The sequence below is a fragment of the Polyergus mexicanus genome, unplaced genomic scaffold, assembly GCF_030449975.1.
Source record: "Polyergus mexicanus isolate NDT 795.1 unplaced genomic scaffold, iyPolMexi1.0 SCAF_9, whole genome shotgun sequence".
Classification (NCBI taxonomy): Eukaryota; Metazoa; Arthropoda; class Insecta; order Hymenoptera; family Formicidae; genus Polyergus; species Polyergus mexicanus.
In genome coordinates this window covers 1,824,630-1,848,759 of record NW_027223329.1, presented here as the reverse complement: position 1 = coordinate 1,848,759, position 24,130 = coordinate 1,824,630, and the positions used below count along the sequence as shown (strand labels likewise).

At 31.7% G+C, this 24,130-nt stretch overlaps 1 protein-coding gene across 7 annotated transcripts in view; it reads right to left on the bottom strand.

Annotated features, from left to right (window-relative positions):
- The window catches only part of LOC138936417 (venom dipeptidyl peptidase 4), a 315,499-nt gene that overhangs the window by 261,686 nt on the left and 29,683 nt on the right, over positions 1-24,130 (bottom strand). For 2 of the 7 annotated variants that reach the window (XM_070301831.1, XM_070301832.1), the window contains exon 2: positions 16,339-16,574. The exons of 2 other annotated variants lie outside the window; for them this stretch is intronic. In XM_070301831.1, coding sequence (XP_070157932.1) covers positions 16,339-16,365 — 27 coding nt within the window. In that variant the 5' untranslated portion in view covers positions 16,366-16,574. Of the gene's footprint in view, positions 1-10,086; positions 10,615-16,338; positions 16,575-24,130 lie in introns of those variants that run through there. 3 more of the 7 variants (XM_070301834.1, XM_070301833.1, XM_070301828.1) reach the window with 3 other exon arrangements.

Genomic DNA, 24,130 nt, shown 5'->3' with positions numbered 1-24,130 from the left:
TAAAAGTAATTCGTTATTATCGCGTCGATTTTTAAGAGCGTATTCCACATGTAACTTGAAGTCAATTTTTCGTCGACGAATCTATTCCTGACAATGTGATAATTTTTAAATAATTAACAATTACAAAGTAAGATGTTTCTCGTACGAATTAAGCTTGAAAGATGCAAATATATAACTAAATTACATTCTTCACTTTAATTTCACATACACAAGAGTAGATTTTAACAGAATTTTGATTTAAAGTTTTCATGCGACGTATAAAATATTCGAAAGTTGAATTAAACAATAATTCTCCTTTTCAACGTCATCGTTGAGATAAGAATCGACTTAGTTAAAAAAAACCATTAATCGTTGTTATGACAATAATGAAACACTTTGTAAAATGGAGCAAAATTACTGTTATACAAGGATTTAGACGAACATTTCGTTCAAAGTACAATCAAGTCTCTAAGCGCTATTCTAGACGAGCGGCGAGAAGCTTCTCCAGGTAGCGACTTAATTGACGGCTAATTAGACGAAACTTTCATGGACCATTAATCGTGCGACGTGTACTTCCACGTGCGATTCCCATGAACATTTAATGGTAATATATTAGATTGGTTTATGTTTTGCGAATAATCATGGACGTGCTGGCAGTTCCCATTGTGAGACACATCTTGCCCTAATGATGAAAGGGGGTAATATCGCTGTAACTATCCGAACTAATTGACTATCAAATCTACATATTGCCACGCATAGAGAATCTCGCGGTATTCTATGTATATATAGCTTCAGAAAGCCGCAAACTATGAGAGTTGCCCTCGCACGTGACCACAAAGTACGAATATAGTCGACGCAAATAATTATGTATAATCAATATGCAATTACATAATCATGATTGTAATTCTGACGTGGGTAATTTAACCAAAATACAATTTAATAAAGAAGAAAGAAGGTCCCTCTTTTTGCATAGATATAATTAAAAAGCTAATTAAAATAAATATACGTAAGAATATTTAATAACGGCTCATTAATTCTGCATTGCTGCTGCATTAATCTTTAATTAATTATATGTATGATAAGTCAATCAGTTATGAAAAATAATAAACAATAAATACTCTTTGTAATTAATAATATATATAATTAGAGTAAATACTCTCTCTCTCTCTCTCTCTCTCTCTCTCTCTCTCTCTCTCTCTCTCTATTATATGTATAATAAATCAATTAATTATGAAGTATAATAAATAATAAATAAATATTACTTTATATATAAATATTACATGTATATTCTCTTGTTACATCTTCTAAGAGTTTATTATCAATATAAAAAAAGAAAAAATCAAATTGATAAAAAAAATATATAAAGCATTTTGTAGTATATTTTCGCAATATTATTGTTATTGCGCTATATCAATATCTGTAAATATACACTGAGCAAAATATAACGCGTATAATGATTAAATCTCTCTTACAATTTTTATGTAAATCGCGCACGATTTAATCTCGGCAATAAAATGGCGACAAAATACGTATTTAAAGAAAAGAAACGTTAATAAGAAATTATTATATCTTCTCGAGGGATCGCGCTTTCCTTGCTTTCAAACTCCAAGGCATCCCTTCGCGCCCTCGGGATTATCCGGTCGCCCAGGCGATTCGGATACGCGAGATAACCCGCTTTTCATCGGTTTTCATAAACGCGACACTCCCCGGCGGATGTTTGCTCCTCGGGTCATGCACAACAAGAGCGCGTAGAATCAGCCGCGCGAGCGCTCGCTCCGTTTATTAGAACTTTGTAAAGGTCGCTGTGCCGTAGCCTCGCCGTCTCATCAACGCGTGACGTGATAAACGAGCGCGCACCCCCGCCGCATGGTGAAAGACGCCCCCGCCGGCCCGTCGACGTCGTCGCCGTCGCCGTCGCTCGGAGCTCCTCGCATCACGAACAAGTAAAGGAGGTCCCGTGAAACTTCAGGAACATAAAGAGCGCGCGCACCATGGAGGAAGCATGAACGACGACGGCCGCGAAGGAACATTCGACAAAAAGAAAACCGGTACGCTTCCGCCTTGTATTACGGTAATCAAAACTGTAATGCGCAACGCAGCGTGTCGCGAAAGTGCGTGTCATGTCCCACAATTTTTACATCGCGGAAAAAACAATATACAAAAAACTTAAAAATTTCTCGACATTTTCACTCTTGAAAAAAAGTTTTTGTGCATAAATTAAAAAAGAAAAATTTCCAAGATATAAAATATAAAATACCATATGTGTCGATGAAAAAACTCATTGTAATAAAATTATTTATTAAATCAAATTTTTATTTGTCATGCAATTTCCAATGAGTAAGTCGCGAAATATTTTCAATAAAAATATTTTCTTTCGTTACAAGAACATGATCAATAGAGCTGATCCATAGAAATTAATAAAAACGATATCGATTATCAATAAAACATCTTATCTCTTTGTTCTCTGTCGTTCCGCAATAATTCATAAACAGCCCAGCTGTTTCCCTGCTGGGAACCGGCGGCATAATGTATCATTTGCGGTAATTCTATTATATGCGATCATAACTTACCACTAATGGATGACCTATTAATAGATTATTCCTCTTTAATTATGTATTAGCTCGGATACGTATTGTTAAAACGTTACAAATACACAGAAAACTCGATAATTACCCGCAGTTAAACGATTAAAATTCCTTCCTTTTCAATTACAAGATAAATATCGTTTATATATTGTATCATAGATCAAAATAATGATTACGCGGAAACATTAAATCAATGCGATACACCCAAGCAAAATATATATCTTCCAAAAATAAAGTAAAATTATATTCAAAGAATAAACTAAATTTGTACACATTAAAAAATAAAATATATTTATAATTTTAAAACTCTATCGGTTTCGTATAAAATTTTTTATAAATGCGATTACGTCGTATTATATTGAATTCTGTCATATAACCCGTCATGTAGACAAAAAAGAGTAGATTGTTACAAACATTTCTGTATAAGATCATGTAAAATGCAAAGAGAGGATGAGCGCTCTAAGACATCTCGCACAAAGTGCCTCAAGGGTCCGTGTACTTTCTTTTGTCAGCAGGTGCCTTGGCGAATTTCTAGTAAATTTTTTCTGAACATAAATTTCTTTAGACATCAGTTTTCAGCGTAGTTCTTTTTTTCCATTTTTATCTTCAACTATCTAAAAACTGATGTTTCAACTAGAATTTTGTTAAGCAAAACTCACTTGAGATTAAATCAAAAATATTTTGGTTATCCGAAATTTTCTTCTCAAATCGATAAATTCAAGACCATTGAACTTTTAATCTAAACTGCTCTTTACTCGATAAAAATATTAATGCCTCAAAGAAGGAACTAAAATCCTACGCTAAGAATATGAAAGATCATTGACCTTGCCTGAGAAGAAACTGGTGATCTTAGCTCTACTTTCTCCAAGACTTCACGAGAATAATAAAGCAGAATCCACATAAACGCTAAAATGCATATAAATGTATTAAAGTACATTGCAACTTTTCAATTACAAATTAATATGGATCGGACAAAATTTTAATAAATAAAGAAACAAAATTTTAAATAAAGAACAAATCAAAAATCTTCGTTTAATTTTTTCTTTTAAATTTAATATGCGTTTATATAATAATATAAATAATATAAAATAATAAAAATTTTTGTTTCTGTCAAATAATTTATATTCTAAATATTAATTAATTAATAAACATATAAATATAGTTTATATATATTTTATACATATTTTATTACACATATAATTATATTACAGTACTAAATAAAAATACTTTAGACGAAAGAGAGTGAGAGAAAAGGAAATCTGTATATTTTTTATATAAAACTACAATAATCATTAAAAGAATAATAATTTTCCAATGCGGTCATTCGCAGATTAACAGCGCACAGGTGTGAACGAATCTCAATATTTCCGACGACGAGTCTGATTCACATTACGGTTCGCGGAGAAAGTGCAGCAGCTCGAGACAGCATCGAGGCGCAAAGTTCATCGGGTCCATCGTTAACCATGTTCGCGAAACGGTGAAACTTCGTAACTTAACGGCAGCGAAGTTCCATCGAGGGCGAACTTTTCGCATCCGAGAATCACTTTGTGTGCGCACGCCCGCTTCTCCCATTGAAAACGCGCACGCGAGAGAAAGAGAGTATGTCGGTTTGTTCAACGTAACTGCTACTCGCTAAACGCATTTACCATTTCGTCGGCTGAATTTTCATTATTTGCATAGCCACGTTCGTTACTTTGGGTCGTGCGCGAAGTTAACGAATCGAACCTCCATCTCTTATTTTTGCGAGACACGTCCCGCTTCAAAGAAGAAAACACTTTCTGTGCCACGCGATTCTGCTCACGTCTATTTTTTTCTCTCTTGTCGCGACATAGCGTGTCGAAGAAAATAGAAAAAAGAAAAAAATAAATACATTTAGTGTGGGGGAAAAAAAAACATTTATAAGAACGGTAATCCCTATCTAAATCCAGTTAATAACCATACAGTGTATTTTCGGCTTTTGACGGTTTTACTCCAAAACCTATGGAAGGAACTACACGAATTTTGATCTCATTTAAAAAATAATTAATAACAGCTGACGATGCGATTGATATTATAAATCGTATATCAAGCGGAATCTCAAAAACGAATCAGTAAATTTACATCTCGAGATTGCGTTTTTTATTTTCAATCACGGTCAAAATCGGTACAACTGCCAAGAAATCGCCATAACTTACAATTTCAAATGTTGATGTAAAGCCGCGAATTACTGGCTTCATTCCTTCTACCATTTAAATTAAATAATAATTTATCATTTTTTGTTAAAAACTAAATCACAGTAAGCATCTCTTTTATATTGAATTATGCTAATGAAGGAATAACAATTGTATCTTTTAAGACTTTCTGTCCGTTATTTTTTGTTTTTCTCTATTTCAACAAATCTTTAATTAAATTTATATCTCTGCCATTTATTAATTTACATAGTTCCCACACATTGAGAAACGCTGAATAATTCGCAAAGTTTGTGCAAATTTCGAGAACAACTCCCTCGATAAAGTAATCCTCTCGCTCGGCACTCTCGGCGGAGATTTATCCGCTAAAATTAGTGCGGTTAAAACGCGTAGCACCGCCGTAACGATTACAGAAGCGATTACGCGAATCTCTCGCTACGCAATTGGTACCACTCATTTCCTGCGGGATGACGGTACCTAATGTGCGAATTTACCATGTACACGTAACGGAAGATAAATACGCCAGTATAACTTCGCTGTACAAGCCAATTTGGCAACGAAATGTCATTAGAGAGCGACGTATGTAATGGCGTTAATTGTAACGCCGTTGCGAAAGCGGACGGTGATTCGTTACCGTGCGCTGTATGTGTAAGTAAACGTAAGATACATCGATCGTCACGGCCTGTGTACCCACACTTTACGGAAGATCAATGTTATATCGAAAGCTAAACGTCTAATTTGATTCTTTGTTACTGATATGTCAGGCTCGTCTTAACATTTCCTCCATTAATAGAATGCCTACGTAAATATTTTTGCCCGAAGCAACTTAATATCAACATCATGTTTCGTGAACTAGTTGAGAACCGACATAAACACTAAGAAATAAAAATATAATTATGTCTATTATCATATATCGTACAAACATCTTTGCAACTTGCAACATCTTTAACCGAATCTATAACGAAAAATAAAATACAATTAATTTTTGAACAATATAATGAATAGCGAATAAAATTACAAATTTTTAACGGAAATATATATATTTTTTTTTTTTCTGCATACATATATGCTTCCAAGATTAATAATTGTTTGCAGCAATGGTGAAAAAATTTAATCTCAATTTTCAACTTAATATTTCAATTCTACGCTCCACATTAATGCATTGATATGTATGTACATACATTTTGTATAATCGCCTAATTTCCAATCAAAATAATATAAGACGTATATAATTTTCCATTTCAATGAAAAAAAGATATCGAAAAGAAAGACGATGCCATACGCCTGTGTTGCAGTCTGTACCGTATCTTATTATAATTTACCGAGAGAAATTTGATAAGATAAATGTACTCAATACATTTCTCATTCGTGTAACACGAGGCAGGATATTAATATTAATGCATCGCAGCTGATGAGTAATTCAAATCAGACAACTTCTAGAAACTGCTGACATAGTCAGGATTGCCAAAATGCATCATGAAATGATAATTTAAAATCGATGAAATTAAAATAACAATAACATATGCCACGCTAACACGATTTTATTAATATTTTTGCTTAAACCTTAACGAATTTACAAATAGTGATTATGAAAATTAAAGTCACAAGAATTTGGAATAAAATTTAATTTTATATATTTTATTTTATTTTAAATATCTATAAAATATATATTGTATTATACCATTGTGAAGAATAATATGATAAAAAAAGATAAGGTATTAAAAATATATTTAATAATCATCAAAAATTATATTTGTAGATAAAATTATTAATTAAGACATTATTTAATTATCTCAAAACTCAAAAGAATAATTTAGATTACTTTAAAAATTTTATATAATATAATGTATTTTTTTGGTAAAAAAAAAAAAAATTATATTGGTAAAAAAAATATTAATAATAAAATTCGTCTGCGTGTATCTATAATTCTATTCCTATTATCCAACAATTGAACTACAGGTAGACAGTGCTTCGGCAACTGATAATTATCCACATTAGTATCATAATTATCAAAGATACGATTTATCGATACGATAATTCTCGAGCCAAACGCATCCACGTGATCCGCCATTATGGCATCTCGATGCACGATTGCATCCCAAACTTAATCTTAATTAATCGCGGACATTAGAGGGTATATACGTGAGATTAGGTCGTGGGATTGTTGCGCAGTTTATCAATGGAATGTGCCATTCCAAACCGTTTGTTCGCGAGACAGAACTTTGGATTCGCATCCGATCTTTCCTCGTCGACCGCAGTGGAGCACTTTGCTAGATTAGAATAAACCGATTCCATCGATGTCTTTATTCGCAGTCACCTAAAACTGTCGACCCTTTTTCGCGCCAAGATATATCTTTATTACCGCAACGTTACAGACTTATTCTATAGTATAGAAAATGGCATTACTCGAACTTTGATCGTGATATATGACGAATAATATCACGTGCGATTGAAAAATATCCATATTCAGGACAAAAATATGTTAAACCTATATATCATTAATATCGCGATTATTATTTTCTACTAGAACATGTGCAGAAAAAATTATTTGCAGCAAAGTAATAGAAAAAGAAAGCACGATGAAACCTTAATCACTACTATCGAATCGATATATTACGTAATGATTATAAAAGTTTCAATAATGCGTATGCAAAAATTTATGTTTCAATTTCGCTTATTATCTGACTTGAAATATTTCAAGATTAAAATAAAATTAAAATATTTTATACCATTAAAATAAAATATTTTATTTCAGCATTAAGATCAAGGATTTTAAAATATTTTATAAGATAAAATAAACACCAAATATATATAAATTTTGTTTTTATATTTCTAATACTGTTCTGCTTTTCGCGTAAAGATATAAATATCTACAGAATTCATATAAAACTTTTAAGAAACGATCCGACTACCGCCGCAATAATCGAAAATATTCGCACCTGTCTGCGTATCTCGTGTGCGTTCCTGTATCTATATCGCTTATGGATTAGGCGAAATATATGGGTGGCCGAAACACACGTTATTGCCGGCGTATAGGGTAGCGTGATAGTTCTCGTGGTTGAATTACTCAGATGCTTCGAATTCCTGGAAGGCAGTCCGATACGCGGAATTCGGTTTAGCCGATGCCTTAATGGCGGTCTTATCCCCTAGTATATATTCTAATGGGCGTATATAAGCGGTTAACACACATCGCGTCGACCCGCAAGTGAATTTGATATTCGAGGAGGCCCACGTGCGTGAATCGATTCGCGGCGATTGATTATCGCCGTTGCGTTTCCTCCCGCGCTTACTCGCGGGATAAAATGGAGGATTCTTCGTCTCGCCGTCGAGATATTTCCCGCCGACGAAATTTACTTTGCTCGACTCTTACCACGTTACGGGGAAAAAAGCGCTACGGAAAGACGGGAGATTAATTCGTTTTTCCGATACGTACACGCGTCGTGACGGAAAGTAGCGACGTTAAAAAAATGCATGGAAAAATTATCTCGCGATGTTACGTCATGTGACGTTCTTTCGAAATAATACATAATAACTTGCCTCGACGATTAATGGAGTTTATTTGTACTAATATTCCGATTCGCGCTCGTGTGTGCTGCAATATACAGAAAATATTCATTTCTAAATCCCGAAATTAATAAAAAAATAACAATCCCAAAAAATTGAAACATAAAAATAATTTAGATTGCGTAAAACAAAATTGTGAATATTTAAATTTGCAAAAAGTTATCATTGAACCAACTGTAATTGTTACTGAATTGTTGCGCACAATTGTGATTTATATAATATAAAATGAGTTTTGCATGTTCCATTTATATTGTATTTTATAATTTGCCAAGTATATTTTATCTATTCAAACAGAGAGAATAGATTGAATAATTATAATAAAAGTAGATTATAAATAAACGTTACCATTACGAAAGTGAATAAATAGAGAATATCTTTTTTTAGCATTCTATATATCAAATTATATATTTTTTTTATACCATCTATTTAAATTCCTTGCAATTTTAAATTAAAAAAAAAAAAAGAAAAAGAGAAAAATCTACATTATAGCTTTCTTGAAGACAATATTTATATCGTTCTATTAATTTTTATTTCTCTACGTTAATATTTCATTATAAAATACTATTAAATATTACTCTTAGAAATTGCAAATTTCATCATTTATTATATTCTTTTGAAAAGCAATCTATATTTTTGCACACTTATTTTTTCTATGCATTCATATTTAAATAATAGCTATGGTATATAAATGCAACTTAATAGATTTATAATCATTTTAAACTTTGCACGCCTAACACTTTGTAGATGACAGAAAATAAATATACCGATTTATCAAAAATTACAACTGTTTATATGATAATAACGGAACAACACGTGTCATCGCAATGCGCATCGCGAATACGAAAACTAAGCTTTTAAGTAAGACTACTCGTTAACGAGCTCGTTAACGCGACAGAGAAGTCTAAAGAGATAAAGCGAGCAGTCGAGCGCATTGATAACGACACCCTGAATGAGGGGAAAAAAAAAAGAGGACTTGAAATACAAAACTGCTGCTATTCTATGGCAACCGAGCAGAAATCGCTATACATACAAAAAGAAGTCGCAGCAAATACATTAGTCAAATTAATGTATTTTATAATAATATACACATAAAATGTTTCCGATTTACCATGCGTATTCTTTTTTATTTTTTTATAAATTTATCAATTTTTATTCATACATTAATTTCAAAGGAGTAATTACGTTTAAAATTATAAATTATTAAGAATAAAAATTTCTTGTGCAAACGAAGCTTCTATTATAAAATGTAATTAAGCGATAAAGCTTTATCATTCACTCAAATTCATCATTTGCAAAATTTTAAGAGAACTTTGTAAATATATAAATTTAAAAGTTGCATATATATTTTTCTTTATACGCTATTTATATAAAGAAGAAAAATAAATGAATATACGTATATTTATATAAATATTTTGTTAAAATATAATATATGTCCATTTACATTCTATCTCTTCTTCTTGCGGTTACTGTAAATATTTTCGATTTTAATCACACAATCCTAATGGAGACAGAGTTAAAAAAATTTTTACTTTTTATTCCATTCGAAATATATTTGCATTTGAATGATTTCAAAATGAAGCTTAAATTTTAAATATAAAAAGAAAAAAATAAACAATATACTTTTTGCAATTTTCAGAAAGATATCTAATGAAAAATGCCTAATTAAGAGCAAGCTAATGTGAAAATTGATATTAATTAGGATTAGGATCGTGCGAATTCGAGAAATCGCCAAGTACGACACAATTACGTCAAATTATCGGGCAATTGTAATAAATAATAAATTTATTCACCGTGTATCGTTGCAACGCTACAGCATCATCGCCGATTGATTCCGCCGTTGTATTCATCGTCACTAACACACTGTCACGCGAGAAAATACGCGTGGAAAATTCCCGATATCTCGTTCGCACGCGAGATTCGATGATGGGGAGGGGGGAAAAAAAAAAAGCAGACCGATTTCGCCGAAACCTTTGACGATGCGTTATATCCGAGATATATAATCCACGGCAAAAGTCGACATAAATTCCACGATGATCGAAACTCGACGGATATAAAATTTCGAATTTATACGGCGGCAACTTCACTGCAAAAGCCACCAAGTTGCAACGCGACCATATTCGTTCCGATCGCGAATCTCTGCGTGTCGATAAAGAACGGGCTAATTAACGTAATCGAGATGACAATATAGTTTAATTGATTTAAAAATCCGATCGAATTTTTTCACTATACGATTGCTTGTCGCGTAATTCGATACTTCCGACAACACGTTCGTACGCGACGAATTCGACGAATATCAGGGAGCTACCTCGACGAGATCCTCACGACGCGACACGCCACGAAAGACTGACAAATGACGACCGACGCGACCGCTATAAAACAGGACAGAAAGATAGTACCTTCTCATCCCTTCCCCTTCCACGAATGTTTCCGCGAATGGTCGACGAAAAAGTTCGCGATAATAGTTCTTAGAATCCTAACACGTCTTCGATTTTCGATTGCGTCTCGTACTAAAGAAATATTTAGAGAAATATTCGTACTAAAGAAATATGAAATAATATTTTTCAAAACATGACTCACAGAAATTCATGTACTCGTTCATGTTAAAGCTGTTAACGCGAACACATTATTGACAAAATATTCATGACCGTCTACCTATCTCGTAAATGTAAACAAACACTTTTTCGTTCTACGACAAAGCTCTACAATAAATACGATGTACACAAACTTTACTTTTTCTGATATTACTTTAAAATATCTGAGATAAAATATCAAAACTATGAAATTGTTCAAAATCGCATATCTCTGGAACCAGAAGAGATCGCTACAAAATTCAAAGCGTATATTATTTAGTAATGTATGCTGTACAATATATATATATATATATAAAAATAATCCGTGAGATATAAATTAATCCGAACATTTACCAAATATTTCTGTCACGCGTTTGGAAAATAATAGGATAAATTTAATGTACGCGGTAGCAACTACATTTTATCCGCAACGCGATATATTTTTTTCCATCGCAAACCTGCGTATATCGGTTAATCGTATGGCATATATCTCAATTAATTTAAAAAAAAAAAAAAAAAAAAACAATCGACACCTTCAGCGCACGATCGATCGTCGCAAAATTTAGCACCTTCGACACACGAGATTCAGGGAAGGAAATAAAATAATTTCGATAAGATTTTTCGAGATGATGGGCCGTGAAACGTCGCTAATTAAAATCAGAACAGTAGTACCAACCCTTTCACCCGACTTTCTTCCACCGTTACCGCAACTTCATATTTCGTTGAAATAAATTCCTAGTAATTTTTCAAGCCTATAATATTTTAAATCATATCTCTTTCGTGTAAAACAATACGATTAATTTGAGTTTACGCGATATAATATATTCTTTCTGATCTCGAATTAACATATATTAATGAGAAACGATTAATCATATTATTGCGTATTTCAATCGATCCAATAATATTTCCGATTTTCAATCACTTTTACGGCGCAGTTGCCGAGTTCATTAAGCGAAATTAAGCGAAAAATGAAATGATCATCTGTCATGATTTTTTTCTTGCACCAAGGCCGATATTACATTTGTCGTACGACAAACTTTTTAAGCGCATCGATTGGCTGCGAAATAGAAACTTTCTAGAATCTCTAGAAATTAGCTAATCAACGCGTTTGAAAAGTCTGTCGTACGACAAATGTAATATCGGCCTTAAAGGCGCGAAATGTAACTAGGCCGATATTACGTTTGTCGTACGACAAACTATTTAAGCGATTATCGATTGGCTGCGAAATAGAAACTTTCTCGAGTCTCTAGAAATTAGCCAATCAATGCGCTTGAAAAGTTTTGTCGTACGACAAGTGTAAAACATCGGCCTTACTAAATGTACTAAATGTACGTAATAATAAACGTAAAGTGTAAATATGCAAAAGATAAATCTCATTACGCTAGTGGAGGGAAAAAATTGCCGCATTCGTATAGCGGATAATGTTTAGATAAAAAGTATTAATATAATTTTAAATTTCAAAAATTATAAATTCCAGTTAAAAATATAAGAATATTATACATCAATATCGCAACACCATTGTCTTAAAATGGATAGAATAGAAGAGATTTGCAGACGAATATTTAAAAATTATTTTTTCATATTTTATCACATACAAATCTAAAACAAATAAAGATATTATTATACCTTTGCCAAACATATGGACAATATTTTCAGGGATTAAAAGATATTTGACAGATATAAAATATATTAATATTATACTACGATTTGAGCAGTTTTAGTTTCAAGAATGTAGATTATAATAAAATATAAGTTTATCGCTTAAATAAACGATAAGAAGCGAGGAATTAAAGAAATAAAGTAAAATAAAATTATAATAAGAGAGAAAAAGAGAGAGAGAGAGAGAGAGAGAGAGAGAATTTTAGTAATACTTTTAAAATATAAAACTTTTATTTAAATATAAAATTTCCACGATTTCAATAATAAGCTCATGGATGACGAAGAATCAAAACAAGTTGCATGTAATATTTACGTAGAGTAAAAATAAATTAATATTTATAAAACGGCAAAGTTGGGAAAAATTTTTAATATATTTTATATAGAATTCGATAGTCTGTGTTTCTTGCCTCCCTATATTTTTCCAGGATTAAATATTATGTAAACTGGTGCATATACGAGAAAATAATTATTCGGGAATTGTGCCAAGGCGTGTACGTATCACGAATATATAAGTAAAAGGATATAAGAAATATATTTCAATAAAATTCCAACGGGATTATTTAATGAAAGATATATAAATATTTAATTATGTCTATTTTTATAATGCGCCAGATTTATTCTCTAATCTTTCGCAACATGTCCGTTGATTCGACGACAAGATTATCGTTACGAGACTCTCTCGAGAAATATATGAGAAACGCGACACGATTTTTTACTCGGCCGGCACGCACAGCACAGCATTTGTTTTTAGCGCAGTCCGCCTCTCCACATTATCTCACGGTACGTCGCGCTGATCGGACGTTATTGCCGAGGTCGCTCCGTCCTTTATTTTCGCCGTACGAGAGTTTCGCGCGTGATCGAGTGAGCTCGGAGAATATATTGAGCGACGCACGATTCGCAGCTTCCTTCCATATTCGTAATATCGATTCGCTTTATCGTGTCCGTGGGTAGAGAAAAATTCGTTAAATTCCGTTTCCTTTATCGTTAATCCGTATCTGTCAATCGTTCGTACATCGTGAGTGCAATCGAGTAATAATGAATTTTCGGACTAATTAAGGTAATTCAGAGAGAGAGAGAGAGAGAGAGACAGTAATTGTTTCTTAATATTTAATATTCTTCATATATATCATACATCATATAAACATATATAGATATTAGACTTTGCATGCTTTTAAAGCAAAGAAGCTGGTATTAGTAAGAGAGGATATTAGTACAGATGCTTTCCTCGTCTAAGTCTCTGCAGCTCTATTTTCCTCTCTTACTAATGCTTGCTCGTCTAAGGGAGCGCGCGGTTTATCTACACACTATATACTATATACTATATGATCATAGATTAAAGAGAATGTGCTACTTTAGTTTACGCCCGCGTCGCGTGTCGACGCTGCGGTTCGGCGCGAAGTTGGCCGCTTCAGATTTCCGTATATCTCAAGCGCGCTTGATCGGGAGTGTCGGGCGAGCGAGTGCACGATTCACGTATTTATTTATATTCGTTTAAAATGCGTATAATAAACGTCGCGAGTGCAGGTTTGCGAGTGACAAGCGATTGTCGTATCGCGTCGATTAGTACGCGCGATCGGAGTCTATATCGGATTTTCTCGATCGATTCGTATCCGTGCGAGTGACGGGAGTAGCCTACGCCTAAAGTAACGGGGTCAATCCTGCGTTTTCGCGATCGATTCAAATTTATATGAATAAATATCCGCGATAAAAGGCAACGGATTATTAGCGCTGAGATGAAAGGCAACAACGGGAGTAACGGAGGAGCAGTGTACGATAAGGAGAGATGATCGAAAGAACGATATTGGTGAGTACAATTAATCGTTATACATTAGCGTATACATTGGCGTGAAGCATCGTTAATTTATATATTCTATTTTTGATAACTTGATATATTGTCGTATTATATTGATCTCGCCATTTGGCATACGTTTTGTACCGTTCTCGAAGCATTGCTGCAAATTAATTATTGAAATTAAAATTAGATAATGAAAGGAATAAAATAAAATTGAACCGTGAAAAATGTCATTGATTGAAATAATGATAATTGAGTAATAAATAATTCATTCTTTATTTTATTATTAAAATAATACAATTCTAAGTTTTTTATTTAAAAAATATAATTAGATATATATATATGTATATAATATAAATTATGATATAAATAAAATATTGAATTTTTATTGGTAAAAAGGGAAGTAAAATAAATTACTTCTTATACACTTATTATCCTAAAATAATTAAATAAATAAATTATAAATGAAATAAATTTAATTATTTATAAATAAGTAAAATAATTAAATTTATTTAATTATTTATTAATTATTAATTAAATCTATTTAATTTTTTCACTTACGAAGAGAGAGAATTAGAAAATTTGAGATCTCCTGTAAATGTAAATACAATAGATACGATTGATTCGTCGATCTCATAAGAATCGATGAATAAAAATGTTTCTAGAAAATCTCGTCGTATGCGATTCTTCTTCTCTTATTCGATAAATATTTGTCCTGCGATGTAATCAATTAATCGTATTTGACAGATTTTGGCGCGCATATTTACGTAGGCGTCAATTTCCCGAAATATCATTTCCGTCATCGAGGAAATCGCATACGTTTCAAAAATAATGTCAGTTTTCTCATTTTTATATGCGCGTATAAAGTATTAATTAAAAATCACCAGATCGCAATTATAGGTTTTTGAAACTATAGAACGCGTGGAAACTTGAAATGTATATATATCAAGAAGTGTAAAAGTGCACGCCCGCATTTGGAAAATATTAAAATTGCGGAATTAAACTTCGAGCAATACAATATCGGCGTTGTAATTATAAACATAAAATATTTACCATTATATATAAAATCGTGCAGGAATAATATGATTATACTTTGGATGGAGAGACGTCTCATTTTATTTCATTTTAATTTCTATTTCATTTCAACTTTATTTTATTTCGATCTTATTTTAATATTTTAATTCTTTAAAAATTTTAACGCCTTTTAACGCATATATCGCATAGTCGATTTCGCAAAGAACATTTCTATGGAAATGTTGTCGAAACTTTATGACACTTCTATAACGCAAACAGGTTTTTTTTCACTTTTTAAATAAAAACTGTATTAACTTTTCTGTCAGAAATATTTTCAAAGTCTTTTTATGTAAGAATTAATATTTTTTATATAAAATAAGTTGTTTGTAATTATGATTTCTAATTTTATCGAATAAGTTTTATTTATCAGTGTACTAGGCTCTCATTGTAATTAAATAGCGATGCTTTATGATGTAAAATACAATCTAGATAATATTTTGGTTATATTATACAATACTACCAAAATAAATTAAAATACACGATAATGTACAATAGAATTATTTTTTATGCACGAATATTTCTGCCAGAATTCATTTTTAACCGTAATGGTATAGATATATAAAAAATGACCTATATATATATATATATTTTCATTCGCGATAACGGAGATATTTCATCACGTTCTTTTCGCGTATTTAAAGCATGGAAATTAAATTCGCCAAAATGTATAAAAAACGTATAGGAAGTTTAAATATATATTTCAACTCCTATAAAAGATCTGAAAAGTTTTATATTATCTTAAAAGACTCTGTCTCTCTCTCTCTCTCTCTCTTTCTCTCTGACATAATATAGATCTTGCTACATATTGTATGGTATACATACATTACACAACTATAATATCAATTTTCTAAACGCTATTTTATGAGTTGAGACTTGTTGGTAAAAGGGGGGGAAAAAACAAAAAAAAAAGTGAAGAGAACCGGACAGAAAAAGTTTGTAAAACTTACACTCACGTTGGGCTCGCCCTCCGTCATGATCCTCGAGTTTTCTTCACGAATGGGCGTCTGCACTCACAGGAATAAAATCACTTTCCTCTCTTTCTTTCTCTCTCGCGTTACCACTCTTTCTTCCCTCCTTTGTACAATCTCAATTCTCACTATCAGCCGATTTTCCGTCAATCGGCTCGAATTCAATGAATCCAATCCATTAATCACTGCTTAGCGATCGGCACGAAAAACGAAATCTGCATTTAATTTTTCACGCAATGTCACTTTGTATTCCAATGAGAATCGGATACAAAGTCGGATGCAGGGAAGAGGAAAATTGCGAGAATAAATAGACACGGGGTGCGAAAATTGTCAGCGACCGGAGCCGTGTTAAAATATTGTATTATATATCACATAATTTACTATGTGAGAACGGGATCAAGAATGGAGTATATGTACATATATGTATATTTAGATGAAATCTCTGTCAGTCTGGTGAAAAAAAGAAAGCAATATCCAATGCTTCTTCTTCTATTATACTTGCGGTTTTTATCAAATACCGGAAGATTTAAAATATCATACATATATATATATATATATATATATATATATATATATATCGATTGCGAGAAAATTTATGTGCTTTATTTTTAATAAATATAATTCGTTAAATATACAGTACGCTAATCGAATGCTGAGACTATTAGTTGTGATTATTTTTAACGAAGAATTATTTTTCATCGATAAATATTTTTCATATTAAAAATTTTTATCTTAGAAATCATCCTTTGGTTGCTTTTTTGATTGAAATGATTATATATTATTTGAAACATACTATCTACGAGGTAGAAAATTTTCTAATATCTTTCAAGTGTTCAAAAATTATAGAAACAAACGCGAATATTTCCAGATATGCTTTCTAATCAAACATCGCGATAAAGCCCTCGCGACTATTTTTAAATTCGAATTTTGGCTTGCGGATTATAATTTTTAAATTCTCCTGAAAATTGCATTAGCGTTGAATAAGCTTAAAAGTGCCTAAACGTGGAAATCGAGAATTTTATACGCACTTTGATTTATGAGTAAAAGAAAATAAGCGCGACGATAAAATCCATATTAAATTAGGCATGACTTTTATAATATTGAAACAGCTGTCTAATTACCATTATATAGATATATATAATAATTTGACGATTCGTTAGGAATTTTATAGACATATTTGATTCATGATTTGTAGAAAAGAAAAATAGAAACATATTAAAGAATCAAGTACCATTTTCCGTAATAAATGCTTTCATATCGTATTTAGAGTCTACATTTTCGTATACGCATTATTATATTGTATATATACCTCTGTACCTCTCATAATTCGATCGAAATAATGAATTAATTCGATATCCGCGCTATCGTCGGTGATGAAAGCCACGGGGTGGCAGGAAAGTTTTGATATCGCGTTGCTCTTTGAACTCGTTTTTCAGTCGCGACTTTGACGAAGATATATTCCGCTTACGAAGGCGCGCTCGTGCGTTCGATATTGACGTGACGAACTGTTTTGAAACTAAAAAAAGAGGAGAGGAGAAAGGTGAAAAACATCCTATACAATCGCGCTATTCAAATCACAACGACGCGGCACGATGTACCGACGTGCGCCTTTCCTGAAAATTGTATTTCACGTACGCGCCGATTTTTTTGATCAGTGTGACAGGAAAATTGAATAAAAATCGCTCTCAGTATATTTATTATATATGATGTATAGAATCTATAGAATCTCCATAATAAATTTTAATAAAAAGAGCGCGATTTTTTATGCAAATTTTTATTTGTTTTCGACGAAGGATAAGGCCAAGATTAGATTAATTTGATTCGAGCATATTTTTCTTACGCAACAAATTATACGACGTGACCTTTCAAACGTTGAATATTCTACGAATATTCACGGCGAGAATAAAAATTTATCATTAATTTATAATTTTTGACTCAACACACATACACACACATACACGCACACATATCGTGATATGTATAACGAAAAATGCGCGGATTTCGAAAAAAATATTATTTTTAAACATGCATAAATATTAAAATTATATCAATCATAAGCTATCGACGATTAAAATCGACATCTTTTAATATAAAAAATGTATAGATTCCCACCCAAGAAGCATACTATAAAAATTTTATTACGAGCATTTTGTTGTAATGTTTTAACGAGTTTGCGTAAAAGGAATTTTATTTTATCGCGCAAAGATTATTGTCACTCGTAATTCTCGATGAGAAGTCGCCGGTACAGAGATGTAATTTTCCAACAAAGTATTTCAATCACCGATGATCGGCGACGTAACATATATTCGTTGCACCTGCAGGGTGCGCGACAAAAAAGTCGGGCAAAAAAGCGTACCCAACTATTCAAATTGAAATCCTGCTCCAATTCCACCTATACTACAATATATCCAACCTCTCGCGTTTCCGCGGGTGTAAGCATGACAGTTCTAGTGATTAATTCCATCTCCAGATCAATTCGCGGACTCAATGCTCGTTTGTCACGCGACGTTTTCTCATTGTGCGCCAGTAGCGAAATTTTCATCAATCGAGAAATAAGATAGACAACGAGAATAGTATTCTTTTCTGAAATTAAATCAATGGAATATCTGACAATTGATAAAATATTCTAAATGAAGAAACGACCACAAATTTCAATCGCGTAAATTTTTCTAATAATACACATATCGCCTCATATTTCTCTATACCATAAAATTATCAACTATTATATTTAGAGTATAAAAAACATTTTAACATTTTTTTTATTTAATTGTAATGATTATTATAAAATAATCACACATATACAAAAATTAAATACCCCGGCCGTCCGCGACATATATATGTGCTTTGATCTCCGTGACATCATTATTATGATACGCGACCGATAATACGAAAGAACGTAAATCACATGCGAAGAAGGGGATCCGACCCTTCGTGCCTGCGGCTGGCCATTCTTCTCGCCTTTCTCACCCCTTCGTTCTCGAGTATTCTCTTCTCGACTCGTTTCTCTTCGGTGATTCCACGATATTTCATTCGCGACCCGCTACAACATCGCTGCCCCTCGTCGTCCATTCGAAAGTGAGACGTTGTCTAAGGATAAGGTCGAAAATGCGCGTGTTGACGGGCGCTCTCGACGGTTAACCCGAGCACATTGTTCGCGTGGAAGCGAATCACCATCAACGTACGGACCTCGTCGTTTATTACGATCGAACGACAAATATACAAAGTCCCGTACTCTCATCGTAAGCTTTCGCTTGTATAGCGTGCGTGTACATGCCGTAAACATGCGTTGCAATGTTATACGCGCAAACATATTTTAGAATAGGTAGCCGTGTTTAACGCTAAATCGATCGTGAAGTGAACGAATGAAAGTTTTATCGATCAAAAAGGTCTTTTTTTTTTTTTTTTTTATATCGTGTAGCAATTTACATTATCCCGCAACAACATGTTTTCAACAAGATCTACTTTCGACAAGATTTCTATTAAAATGTTTGAAATGTTTGAAAATACATTACAAAATATGCTTTTGATCATAGCGTGCATTTTTATGTTAATCGCGTGTAAAATATACAGGCTTTTCGTACATTTCCGTGCAATTTGTAACGAAATATACGTGAAAATAAATATCGGTTCGATTAAAAAGAAATATCAGCCGGTAAATTTGTGGCACAGTTTACATTACGATCGAAAAAGAAGAGATGACCACTTCAATCGGTTTTGGATAAAATTCGCACAAATGTCCCGATTGACTCGGCCAAATATTTATCGTGCAAACTTAATTCCAAAATAAAAATTTACGATTTTACATCCGCGGCGCGCTCTACATTATTCAGACTTCGATAATAGCTTACTGTATTATTCGCGTGTAATTATCAGCGCTTAACTTTGAATGCGTACTTCGAATTTAATACTTGGGCAACGAAAATGGGAGCAATTTGCTCGAATCATTATTATGATCATCGATCATCGCGATTGGCTAGGTTCGCTCGTCGCGAGAATAGCTTTCGAAGCAGAGAATCGCCACGATTTTATCGAACGTAATAACAAAATTTGCCCGACGACGTTACCTATATTAATCGACGATACACGCCACCATGATTGGGTGAAAATAATTTTGTTAGCCCACGGGAAATCCTAGCGCGTGTTTACAGTAAGCTCCCTTTGGTATTATTTTTAAATCGCCCATAGAAATCGTGATTTACCTGTCTTGGAAAATTTAAATGCCACGTTTGCCGCATTTTACATTTTAATTGCTGGATATAAATAATAAAAATAGTATTGCATATATATATATATATATATAATATTTAAATATATGCAGTTATATTCAAATTTATAATAATCAAAATTAAAAATTTAATACAAATCTCTGCTAAATTTAATGTTGCTTAATGAAAATTTATTTCAATTTTATCATTGTTCCAGCTACATTAATATCTATTATTTGATTGTGATTAAATATACGTGATAATTAAATATCAAATTATAAAAATTTCTGTTAACGAACTCAACGTAAAATTTCAAAATAAGATAAAAAGCTAATAATATACATATTGATTTTCTCATCGTATAATTAATTTATATATATAGTCTAAACCTTACATTTTATTTTATTTATTATTAAATTTTAATTGTGAAAACAATTATTCAAAGCACACAAATTTAAACGTAAGGGTAAAACGATGAATAAGATATGATACAAAGTATTTCATATATGGAATTACAATATTAGATTAGAAGATGTGTATGTGTTATTATTAATAAGTAATTACGTAAAATTTATCAGGTAAGATTTTTTATTTTCCGAAAGTTGATATCATCACGTTATTGACATCGTTATCTATATGTGATCTATAAAGTGAATTCATTTTAATGACACATATGCAAACGTCGGAAGTAAAATTGATCGTATAATTGAAATTGTGATATCATTGATTAAATATCACATGCTATTTAAACGATACGAAATAAGCGAATAATTTGCTGATGAATGGCGCGATATACCCGTCACAAACTGCGATTCTCTCCTGATATTACCTATTAATAAAATGATACAATTCAGGTGTAGAAAACAATTACTTGCATAAATAGATCCGTAATTTATTATGATTGTTTAAGTATATAATAGACCGTTATTTCTATTTCTAATGAATAATAAATTCTGCAAACTATTATGCAAGTATTAAACTGCTTATAACTACAACAAATAAAATACACTAGTAATATTGTAATTAAAAACTAATTCTGTATACATTTAATAAAATGCGTACAATATATTTAATTATAATTCTAATTACGATATAATTATAATTATTTTCCTCTAAAATATGGTTACGAAGAAACGAAAAAAATGACAATTTAATTTAATTTCAATTTCTATTTTATGCTTCTCACGATTCTTTTCATCGCTCCTAATATTTTTAATAACTTATTTTGTACACTTTTTGTATGCCATTACTTCTTCTTTTTAATCTACAGTTAAAAGAAACAGATTAAATTCTATTTTGTGTTTGTGAATTAATCATGACGGATCGCTTATCTTGTCTTCCTCCATATCAGTCGCAAATGCATATTCAGACAGTGCGATAAGAACCAAAATAAACTTATGGTAAATATAACTTTTCCGATGATGTGCCAAAAAACACATAGTATCGCGGTCTATTCAGTTATATAGATCATGTTTAATAAATAATCCAATCGCAATCATAATTGTAGCAAAGAGATAAGTTATAACATTACGCTTCGCGTTTGGCAAAAAAATATTTTTTCATGAAATTATTATGTCAATGTGATATAAAATATGATGATATATAAAAAAATTTATAATTAGAACTGTGTAACGGAAGAGTTTGCATAATGCAATTTATATATTCATTATTAAATTTAAAAAATATTTATAATAACAACACATGTATATATTTATAAATATATATGTAGCTGAAAAATAATGCTTAGGATTATATTGTATTAAAAATATGTATTATATATTCTCTCTCTTTCTAACATCAACTTTTAAATCTGCGATATCTTCTCTTGCGATCATTATAATACAATATCTTGTCTGGTATAATATCAGAATTCTGTCCCCGTATGCGTCTTGCTATTGTGGCACAGCTCCAATTGCGTTTTCGCAATTGGGACAAAAAGTGTACGCAATTAAAGCGGAACAGAGATATCTGCGAATTGCAAAGTGTCGAGTTTTCATGATGTTACCTTGATCGTTCATATCTAGCGTGACCCCAATTATCAAGAACGTATAATTTCGCAGTATTAACGCGTTGGCCGTGAACAAGAGAAAGAAATTACCCGTACAGAAAGGTGCGAACAAGTCAAGATATACGAATGTATCGAAAGTTCGACCTCTCTTCGAGTACGGTAACTCTCCCACCTTCGTATCTTTTCTATCGTATCAGCCTGTGTAAAAATCCTTTCACGGCAATTCTATCGAAACCGGTTGACCTTCTCGTGTAAATACGTTTATAAATAAATTACTCGCCGTAAGACGAGACTTCTCTCCTCTTCCAGAAAGACGAACGCGACCTATTAATCATTAAGTAATATCTAATAAAGATCGGAAAGAGGATAAACGAATAGTGAGACTTTTTAGAGATTTAATAAATAAATAAATGGAAATAATTTAGAAGATATTATTTCTCTATATTTAGAGGAATAATTTTTATTCTGATTTTTTTTTTTTTTTTACGTTTAATAATAATCATCCTTATATTAAGATAATGAAAGAGATCCGAATAGTATTAGATCTTTATAAAAAATTCTTTTATGTTTTAATTCTTTTTTGCAATTGAGTTTTCTCGAGTTTTATCTCTGAGATTAGTATTATTTCATTTACAATTGGAAAATCTTTTTTATTTACGATAACGCGATAAAAATAGTTTTAATTTTATATCTCTAAATTTATATCATTAACATATATAATTATATATTAAATATATACACGCACGCATAATATAAATATTGTACAATATACGTATACTACAATGCTAACAAGTAAAGAAAGAGAGAGCAATAAATCATTAATTATCGATATTAAATTGTTATATTTCATTATTATTATATTTCATCAACGTCAAAAAAACTTGTACATTAACGCGATAGCTTTAAATCTAATTGGCTGATATACAATGTTATAACTTATTATACTTTGTCGCAAATAAAGTGAGTAATAACTTTTTGACCCGAAACTCAGACTCGAAAAGAGAAAGGACCACAACAAAACAACGATCGATTTCACCGCGTTTAATTATTTCAACCCACGTGCAATCGCGTACGTGACCCATTTCCATATCGCCGTCAGGCGTCGATTTATGTCGAAAAGTCTTAATAAGAACTACGCATGAATCGCATAAAGTTCATTGCGTTAAAGAGAAACATATGGATCTGTCTAGATTTTGTTAAAAAGCAGAAATAAACAATGAAATAGACAATGTTATAAATGGGAAAATTTTGAATTCAAGCTGCGTTTGCGCAAATATTTTAATTAATTTTATAAAAAATATAAAAGGAATATATGAATATATGAATTAAAATAACGAGACAATATCTCGCAAACAATATAAATGCATGCGTTTTGTACGCGAACGAAAAAACAGATATCGGATAATTTCTCAGAATTTGCTCTTTGCAGAATGTGTATTGCAATGTTATAATTGAATTAATATAATTATGTAATTTTTTAGATACATGATTTATATCAGATATATTATGCTTATCTTTCACTTTTTACAATACTTCTACAATACAAATATTTTTATTT